Below are 10,803 nucleotides of genomic sequence, written 5' to 3' on the forward strand. Positions count from 1 at the left end.
CGGGTATCCAGATCTCGTTAACTGCACAAGGTGGCATCATGAAATTCTCCACGCTTTCACAACATTGCAAGTCAATGGAACATGCAAATCTGTGGGCAATTCCAGCTAACCCCGCCAAAAGTTACTAATGTGCAAAGTTTAACATTGACCACCCAATTGAACCTTAGAAGAAAAGTAACTGATAAACTGAAAACTACCTATTTTAATAACTAGCTATTATTATTTTAATAATTAGTACTAAGCAAATCATCCAGGGGCCAAATTCAGTTGCTGGAGGGCTACAGTTTCTTCTGCCTTTCTTTCCATCCCGTGCTCCCAGTTGCTTAATTGGTCTAATTATTTGATTAATTGGACAAATTTACCATGTCCAATTGAACAAATAATTAAGTAAGTTAATTGAGAGCTACATAGAAAAACAAAATTGAATTGGAGTTTGACACTCCTGAAATAACCAATCTATGATTTTTCATTGTTCTAAAGAAATTTATTTGAAAGCAAAATGAATACAACATTATGATTATAATTAATACTTCTTTGAAATGAAATGTTACAATGAAAGCTATGTATCATATGATACACATTGCAGATATGAAAAGTCCACCTGAAAACTGATTAATTAATTATTGCTGATACTAATATATTGAAATACACCAAAGTTTGGCATTGACAGAATTCTTGCAATACTGGTCAAGGCTTCACAATTCTGCAGTGTTTGCTAACCATGCTTATAAATGCCATTCTGCTTTTTTTTTTTTTTTTTTTTATGAAAACTGTCAAACTAAATTCAAGTTACAAAATACAACAAACCTGGATTTGAAACACACTTAAAAGATGTAATTTTAGTTTATTTTAAAAATCGGGAGATACATATATATGGAGATAATATATATGTGTGTGTGTGTATATATATTTGTTTTTTTTCTGATCTGAAAGTACAATACTAAATCTTAATACTTAAGCTGGTCTGGCATAAATGTTATTTTCTGAACTGCTACTCAACCCAAACCCATGTGCTCATTATTTTATTTGTTTGCAGTGACTTAAAAGCTACACTGAACCACTTGCTTAAAAATCTGAGAGGATTAACTGTCCACTGTCTATACTGGCGTGTAGGATGACAAACTCAAACAAGAGCTTTCTTGTATGTTAACTCTAGAAACAGCACCATTCCTATGTGATTATTATTATTATTATTATTATTATTATTATTATTATTATTATTATTATTATTATCCAACACTGCTTGTGAAAATCAAGACAGAAAGGAAGTCTGTATCAAATGATTTGAGTCAGCAATTTAGAATATTTACACTGAATAACATATCAGCTGTAACAGGTGAGACTTCCTCCTCACACCAGTCACAGTTTGCAAAAAGAAATGCAACAAAGAGTTATAGTCATGCATGTCCTTGTTTTACATTTCTGGGGGTGCAATGGCAATGGCATTTACATTCTCAGCATTACCTTCCACGGCTTAAACACTGACATTATGCATCATAGTTAGCTGGGGCTCCTCTGATGGCATGGGGACATCTGTATTGCTTGGCTCCTTCACGGTTGTGGATGACGGAGTCAAAATATTGTCAATATGACTCGAGACAGGTATGCAGACAGGAACAGTAATGCTGACTTGATTGTCCAGCGATACCACTTGAGTATCAGTTTCACCAATGTGCTCTATATTTACCATTGCCTGTAGGTTATGCGGAGCTGCATCTGTGTGAATCACAGTAAAACCACTCAATGCAGTGGCTATAGAGGCTCCCTGACTAACCAAAGTGATGGCTGCTGGAACGGTTGAGTTCCAGTCAGTGGCAGAAGGCACTTGTTCGGGCTCTATTCTAGTTTCTTCTGGGGCTGCTTCAGTTTTATCCTCACTCTTTTCAGAACAAGACTCTTCCTGTAGTTTTGAAAACTGCGTTTGGTCACCTTGTTTCATCCTTCTTTTGGGATCTTTTTTGGAATTGCTATCGAGGATGACCAGGAAGTTTTTCCAATGTGTTTCTTTATCATGGATCTGTTAAATAAACAAACATTTATATTCATATCAGATAAAGTAAGCCTTCCCATAGTAACAATCAGAAGTATCCAAGCTTTACAATACTCTCCTACCTTTAGGTGGGTATTGCTACTTAAATGTAAACCAGGCAAGTTGCTGAGCTGTTTTGCATAGTATAGTACAGTTAAACAGAGCTTAAATAACACACATCACAATATGCATGTCACTGTATGATACAAATGTTAAGGTCCTGCACTGTATGATACAAATGTTAAGGTCCTGATGGGTTATTTTTTATGATGTGTAATGTTATAAAATGTTGAAAAAGTTGTGTCATATAGCTAACTATCTTCAGTTTAGAAGTAGACAGTCATGATGGACAGGAACACATTAGTGTTGATAAATGGCTTTGACTTGACTTTCGTTTGTCTATATACTTTTAGTCAAAAGCCTCAGCAACAGGACAAGCATTTTGGCCACATTCATCAACACACTGTGGGTCAATTGCAACGTACAAAAGTTAGACCACTTGATGTACACAACAGGGAGATTAAGTGAAGTTACCAAAAATGCGAGTCTGCTTGCTCCGATGTGACATCTTTCTCAACATCTGCTAGCAAATGTTTTGTTTGAGTTACGCACGAAAGCTTCTTTTTTTATTATTATTGTATGCCCCTTATGACCCCAGGCGCAGTGTATCAATGGGCCTGACTTTCGAGTGAATATCTTAGGCACCGTAATAGCTAGCTTCCTGGTTTGTTTGAAAGTACAGAATTAGAGCTTTCCAATGATATATCGTGTGTCCTGAACAGACATTCCTAAGCGAAACTACAGCAAACCTAAACCAAGGCTTAAGTCACATGACATGAGTCAGCTCCTAAGTTTCGTTTGTTGCCTATTACTTGTCGCTTCAACAGATAGGGTTCCAGTTTCAATGTCATTTAAAAGTGCAGGCTTTGCACTTTCCACTGAGGTCAGGCATGCCCGTATGTGTACTTTCTACCACCCCCTCATTCAGTGCTCCAGTGCTGTGGTGCTCAGCAAATCGGTAGGTGTGTTCAAGTGCCTGTAACTCAAGCGGAAAGACCTAGGAACACAGTTCAATACCAAATGAAAGAGGAGGCTTGGGGCTTTCCAATTATATCTCACATGCCTGTGACATGTTTCTTGAATAAACTACAACATCCAGAATACAGTGGTGCCTTCACTTGCTAGGAGACAACTGTGCACATTGGGCATCTTATCCATTATGGATAGCATAAACAACATATTATACCAAACGATGGCTAGAGGTAATGGAAAAGCCAAATAAGGTGTTCATATCCACATTTTCATTCATTCATTCATTTACTCCCGTTGTTAGTTATGTTTTATTGCTGATGTCCGGTTTGACCCCAGGTTACCAGGAAACAGTTTTCCAACATGTCCTTATAAGGGTTAACCTTTGTTTCTCTTGGTAGAGAGTGCGAGGGAAATTGAACAGAGCTATATTACTGAATTGTCTGCCTCAGTTTGTTGTTGTTGAAAGATACCGCGCTCCAGTCAGGCAGACAGGCTGCGATTGACTAATTTGGAAGTTGCAGGTACAAGACTGGTTGCTTTCGTCGATGCAAAGTGTTGCTTGGCTGGTTTTGTTGGATAATAAAATTAATTTCGACCAATTGTGTCTGTTTAGTACTTGCTGGCCAATGTGAACTGAGCTTTCATTACGGCAAGTGAAAATGAAAAAGAAAAAAAGGTCAGCACTTGTGCAAATTGATTTTAAATTAACAGCTGATGCTGTGATGTTCCAGCAGGCATCTACCATCTGAAAGCAGCCTGCTAGAACTAGAAGCTGATTGGCTTAACGTGCGTAATCATTTTCTAATGCGCATTAAACATGGGGCTCCCGAGTGGCGCATCCAGTAAAGGCGCTCCACCTGGAGTGCAGGATGTACCCTATAGTCTGGGGATCACAGGTTCGAGTCCAGGCTATGTCACAGAATACTGAAAGTATGAATCCACAATGTAACTGCAACTGTCGCTGAACCTTGGCATACCTGCATTTCTGTTTTATTGTAATTACAATATAAATGATCAATTACAGTTCAATTACAGGAATTTCCAAGTTTAAAATCATTCACAGTTCCATGTTGTGTTTTACAATGAGCAAACATTTTTCTTGTATTTTCAGCCACTTTCAGTGACCCCATTTGTTTAAAATAACGTTATAGTATGTTTCTATATTTGTGTGTACACTGCTGAGTAGAATAAACATGTTAATGTGTGTAGCTATTTGTTACTTGTGTAATTGTAATTATACAGGTAATTACAATTACTGAGGCATAACTAATTGCACGTGTATGCAGAGCACAATGGGGCTGTATATACTGTACACCAATTTACAGCACATAAATTATGGAAAACAGTAGATTACAATTACATTTTAAATGACAGATTATTACTTTGTTATGTTAAATCAAATACTACTTTGATCTTATCTGCAGTTTTGAAATAGTTAGAGATAAAAAAAAAAAAACATTTGAGTACAAAAGTGCTTTTTATTGCACTATTACAACCTCAATCACTATATAAAACTAAATGAAAAAAAAAACCACATTCTAAATATAATATTTACCCTTCAACAATTCCTATATATATTCTGTAAAGAATGAAAAAATAAAGCAGTAGTACTGTTGCTTACCATAGTATGCCTTCTAACTGTGGATTTATCAGTGAACTTTCGACCACACAGCCTGCACATGTAGGGCTTCTCCCCAGTGTGAATGCGGTGATGTCGTTGCAGGGCGTTGAGCTGAGTGAACTGCTTCCCACACTGATCACAGCAGTATGGCCTCTCACCTACATTACAAAGACAGAGTTCAGAGTTTATACTAAGCAAAACAGCTAAGCGACTTGCCTGGTTACATTTAAGTAGCAAAAGTGTGGTTAATACAGTAATACACCATTCTTGGTTTTTAGCAATAATTTACTAATTAAAAAAGGAAGGAAAAAACAAAAAGCAAATTCCTGAAATTGGTCTAATTTAGCAGTAGCACAGTACAGAGGTATCAGATTATACTTTATAGGGCTTCTGATTTTCTGTTTTAACTAAAAAACACTGGTACCCCCCCCCCCCCAAAAAAGATATATTAAAAAACAAAAACACACACACCTGTATCTCCAGTAAACCAGGAAAATAGTACATTCATGTTGACTGCATCCATTTCCCAGTGCAGTTAGTTAGTTATGCAATGTCCCTCCTTCCTGGCTTGTATCAAGCATTGATTTGTTCTGAAAACCTTAAACTCACCCCAGCTATAGAGTGGCAGCAGAGTCCTACATTTCTGGAAACTCCACAGACAGGGAGGATTGTACACACAAGATTTAAAACAACATGAAGATTGTTCTTGCTCACAGGCTTTAAAACTACATTCCAGTGAGATAGGGATGATTTACACACTCGTGGGATTTAAAAGAAAAAAAAAAAAATCATGGAAAAATGTAAAAAAAAAATACCTTATGCCCACGACCATAATGATTTAGTTGATAGCAAAGGAAAGAAGGTACTAGTGTGCAAGTACTGTCGAGTTAATACACATATTGTGCCAGGAAAATAAAAACAAAAAAACACCCAAGAATTTTGGGAAGTAACTGTGACATGCAGGGTCCTGTAACCGGTTCCTGCATGGATGTGTGCCTTTATGGAAGCAGCTGATATGCCCAACAGGAGACACGTTGCTAGGTGTAGCTCAAAAAGCATCTGCGCCAAAGCTCGAGGCTACTGTATGGCCATGGTTACACAGGCGGGCGCTGAGCGAAAGCTTACTTTGTTTACATTGAGGAGGAGAGCATCTGCTCCGCAGAATAACTACTACAGATCCCTTCAACTGCAAGAAGGGGCCTGTGAATGAACTGCCCAGCCACAACCATCACAAAGACCCAGTCCCTGAGAGGCCAGGACTTCAGGAGCAACAGCAATAGGTTAGTTTAGAGGATGTGGACCCCAACAACAGTATAGCGAGGGTTTTGTAGTGTAGTAGGTTCCTGGAGCAGGATGTCTCTTTTAGTGGGGCTTGCATTCGTGTGGGTGGCAAACTTAGTTATTAGCTTTTGTTTTTTCTTTATTAAATCTGACACTAGGGCTACCACTGCTGGTACCCTAGTGGCAGCACCTGTGTTGTTTATTCAATCTGTAAGCCTGTACAGCGTGCCAACACTCACTGCTGTGTCTGACCAAAAAATAAAATTAATAAACATTGAAAAACAGAAGCCCTAGTTATAATATACAATTAGGGTCCAGCAACTTCTCATAATATTGTCATTTCACGTACGTGGGCAGCCTTACCTGTATGCACTTTCAGGTGCTGGTGAAGTGAGTTTCTCTGTGCAAATGTTCTGGCACAGACATCACATTTAAACGGTTTTGATCCCGTGTGGATTCGGCTATGATGTTTTAAGTATTCCTTGGAAGCAAAACTCTTCCCGCAGATCTCACACATAAAAGGTTTCTCCCCTAAAAAAAAAAAAAAAAAAAAAAAAGGGGGGGGGGGGGGGGGGGTATTTGGGTGGGGTATTTCGCTGCTGGGGTTTTTTTTACTGACGTAGGAATCTAACATTTTTTTGAGAGCAAACAGACCTGGACAATCCGATTTGTCAAAACCAGTCTACTCGATGACTCATTCCAAAAACCTTTCGCTGTTCCACATCTAACAAGCAGAACCAAACTCTTCACCTCAAAATTGTACTTTTTTTACATGTTGTAAAAGTGTGACTTTTTACCACTCTCAGCAACTATTGTATTTCTATTAATATTAATAAATTATATACCAAGAATATACAGCCTGGTAAAATACAATTAATTTGTATACATGGTTTACAGTTGTAATAAATTAGTAGTTTCAGAAAAAAAGATTAAAACAGCACCTTTATGAGTAACTTACCTGTATGACATCTCTTGTGGTATATTAGCATATGATTTTGTGTGAACTTCGCGCCACATTCATCACAAATAAAAGGTTTTTCCCCGGTATGAATTCTGTGGGACATACAATGAAACGAGCAATCTTTGTTTCAGTCACCAATTCAATAGAGTGCGCTACACTTTATTAAATGCAAAGAATAACACATTTTACTTGCTAACCTTCACATTAAATCCTACCTCCCCTTTAGCCAGTCCACCCTACACACCTCATTTGAGTGACCCAGTTTACTTCACCTTACCTCCTATGTGTCTTTAGCGCAGAGGGCTGGGAGAATTTGGTCTCACACTCTGGGCATTCATAAGGTTTATCTCCAGTGTGAGTCCTCTCATGGAGCTTGAGGGCAGTTTTAGAGCTCAAGCTTTTTCCACACTGTGGACACATGTGTCTCTCTCCACCCCCCTCATGCACCTGGAGCACATGCCTCTTCACATCTTTTTTCCTCTTGAACATCTTGGTGCAGATCTCGCAAGGGAAGTTGCGTTCGTTGCTGTGGACATGTCTCTGGTGGCTTTTTAGGTTGCAGCGATTAGCGAAGGTCTGGTTGCAGGTGTCACAGCGATAGATAATTTCCGGGATAATGCCATGACTTAACTGGATGTGCTTCAAGTAGCTCTTTTCATATTGAAAATCACGCTGGCAGGTATCGCATCTGAACATCTCACTTTTGTCCTTGTTGCTTTCTTCCAAATCCTTTGGGTGGTCCTCCTCCACCTCAGAGTCATAGTCACTGCACCCTCTCTCAACAACATCCTGCTTATCATTATCAGGAATGTTTTTCTCCTGGGCACTTTCTGCCTGAACTCCTGTTTCTTGAACCACCTCTTCCCCATTCTGTGGCTCTTTCATTTCTGCATCAGGAGTGGACTGCTCTACTGCAGAGCTCTCCACTTCTGAAGTTTGTTCTGCAGCCCTTTGCTCTTCCTTTAGTTTCCTCATGTACTTCTTTTTTGGAATGTCCACAAATACCTTACGCCCTGCTAATCTTGTGCTGGCTCTTCTGCTCTTTGCTTGAACAGCCTTGTTGGCTTCCTTTTTCCTTTCTGCTTTGTTTGCTGGTTTTCCACTCTGCACACCTTTTTTTATGCCACCCTTGCTGCTTGCATCTAAATGTATTAACAGTTCTGAGCAAACAGGCTGGAAGTTACCTTCTGCTTTGACTTGTTTATCTGGAGGACCTCTGTCAGTTGGTGTTTCTTGTGGATTCTGCACAGCAGAATGTGATGGCCTACTAACAATATTCTCCACTTGGTTACAGGTTTCCACCAAGTCAGAGCACTCCAGTGCTTTAGCCACCTCTAGTATTTTTTCAACTCTGTCTTCTTCAACCTCCACTCTAGCAGTATACACAAACTCCAAAAAGGAAGCAAAATCTGCAGCCTGCATGTCCTGCAAGCAAACTTTGGCCACAGGCCCATTCTCAGCTTTCTCACCAAGAAACAGTTCTTTGAAGTACTTGCTGGCTGCTGCCAGTACTGGCCGGTGTGCCTCAAACTCTTCAGTGACACCTTGGTGCTCCACCTGTATGGTCACGTCACAGAGATGTCCCAAGAGCCTCAGCTTGTGCAGCTCATTCAGTAAGGCTTCAGGGGAAGCACCTGATATCAGCTCAATGACAGCGTAGTTCATATTCTTTCCCTTTTGGCAGCAAAAAAACAAAAACAAAAACCACTCAACCGATTGAACAGTTTCAATTTTGCTTCCCAAACTGAATAGAGCATGAAGATGTCATTTATAACCACAACCTATTTAGCTGGCTTTATTAACAAGCAGGTTTCAAAGGGCTAGATGCTTCTGTTCCCAGCAACTGATGAATATAAACAATATGGTCCTCTTTCTAAAACGTCATGATCTGGAGAGCACAGTAAAAAAAAAAACAAATGCAGTAAACATACACTGATTAGATTAACATAAACGAAACAGGAGTGTGAGACATGGTAGCCTTAAAATACACGTCAAAATAACTTGAACTACACAATAATTGGGAGAAAAGTGTACTTTAATAACCCTACCTGCCTTATACTCGCTGCAAAAAAACACTTATTTTAATTGTTCAGAATAATTTTTAACCAGTGTCAATTTTTCTAAATTACTGGCAAGATAAACGACTGTCGCCTACAGTGCAATTTAGAAAGCATCGACACACTGTAACTCCCACAACTCAACAAATGAAATGCAGTCGTAGTTTCTGTGCTTGTACATTACAGTAAACGCACGCAAGCAGCCCTGTCTGTATATCTAGCGAGGAAACATGGAGGTCCTAATCTATGGGAGGTATTCCCTCACATTTGTAGTTTCTATGTAGCCTCTATATATATATATATATATATATATATATATATATATATATATATATATATATATATATATATATATATACACACACACATCTTTCGTTGCAAATTGTGCTACTGTTTACAACTTTCTAAAATCTGCAATCCTACCTAAAACAAATATATACGTCTATACCGAACAACATTGCTGTGTTTAAGGAATACCACCCCGGTAATACAAACAATTGTTATCTATTATAGTTGAAAAGGCACTTCCTTACCGTAAGCTCGGTAAAATGGCAACCATCAGAATCTGCAGCAAGGCGATGCAGTGCATTTCGAGCAAAATCTGTCCGCACTCACAGCGCTCAGTGATTCTTTTAATACGGGGCGGCCATGTTGGACATAGGAATGAGGCTGCGACTACCTCCGTAATGGCGGCCCTCGAGATAGCACAGGGAGTCCAAATTAAGAAGTCAGACGCAACGTGTATATTATAACAATTGTGTCATGTAAGGATAGGTTGATTATGTCAGCCATATAACTGACTGATCAAAGCACGTTCTGCGTACAAAAGAACTGTAAATTATGGGGATAATTTAAATCTGGGACTCACTTGTTTAAATAAAAATGCCATACCTTTCCTTTCGCTTATTGTTTTAGAATCATTAGTAGACAAACTATGAAAAGAGTACTACATTGTTTAGTTCACATTTTTGAAGTTTTGATGCCTTTAATGAGGAAGAAGGGTGTATGCCATTGTATGTAAAACAACAGGAGTGTAAACTAAATGTCAGTGCGGGAGGGGGGGCTATAAATCAACGTTGTATATGAAATAAAGTTTCATATTCATTAAACATTTGATCTGTTCTTGGCTAAGATAAGCTTTATTAAGCCAGACTTTTAAAAAAAAAATAATTTGGGAAATACAGTGTCCTATATAATGTATTAATTTGTGTTAAAAATGTTTTCTGTCATTGTGTGAAAGTATTCAATGCAGCCAGTATATTGGTTGATTTAACATTCACTTTCCACTGTTCTCTTGATTTGAAGATGCTTTATCTACTGTACACAATCGCTATGAGCACACTCAACTCTAAATCAGGACACAAGCAGACTCATATTAGTTTCTCACACACAATAACTGTATGCATTACAATTATGTGTATATTTTAGAAAAAAGTTAAATTCTATAATAACTAACCAAAATGATGTATGCTTTAATTAGTTCCAAGATTTTTTTTTTTTTTTTTTTTTTTTTTTTTTTTTTTTTTTTTATTTTGCAGGAGCTGTCATTGGAAGATTTCAAAATGTGAGAAAGATTATTCCTGTGTCTGCTGAAACTAAAATATGATCCCTATCTTTTTCTGTCAACTAAAGTTTTTTTTTTATGAATCTGGGTTACTAGATGTCAAAGGGGCTGCATTCCTAATTCTACAACCTGACAAACCCTACTACCACTACAAGACAAAGTGGAGGAAGGAATACATATATTTATAAAACACATACATTATTATAGTAAAAGTGAAGATATTTTATTTCTAGTTTGTAAGAGAAAGATGGTTACATA

At 38.1% G+C, this 10,803-nt stretch overlaps 1 protein-coding gene across 2 annotated transcripts; it reads right to left on the minus strand.

Moving 5' to 3' along the window:
- Positions 1-496: 496 nt before the first annotated feature.
- Positions 497-9,675, minus strand: LOC121317065 (GDNF-inducible zinc finger protein 1-like). 2 transcript variants are annotated; one of them, XM_041252650.1, is made up of 6 exons: positions 9,515-9,675; positions 7,202-8,598; positions 6,922-7,016; positions 6,327-6,494; positions 4,683-4,840; positions 497-2,017 (listed from the first exon to the last, which is right to left on the minus strand). In XM_041252650.1, exons 2-6 carry the CDS (start codon positions 8,587-8,589, stop codon positions 1,475-1,477), a joined length of 2,352 nt encoding a protein of 783 aa, XP_041108584.1. In that variant the 5' UTR covers positions 8,590-8,598; positions 9,515-9,675; the 3' UTR covers positions 497-1,474. The 2 variants fall into 2 exon arrangements, with proteins under 2 accessions (XP_041108584.1, XP_041108583.1); XM_041252649.1 differs by having other exon boundaries at positions 7,202-8,812.
- Positions 9,676-10,803: the final 1,128 nt, after the last annotated feature.

Source organism: Polyodon spathula, chromosome 6 (assembly GCF_017654505.1).
Source record: "Polyodon spathula isolate WHYD16114869_AA chromosome 6, ASM1765450v1, whole genome shotgun sequence".
NCBI classification, from domain to species: domain Eukaryota; kingdom Metazoa; phylum Chordata; class Actinopteri; order Acipenseriformes; family Polyodontidae; genus Polyodon; species Polyodon spathula.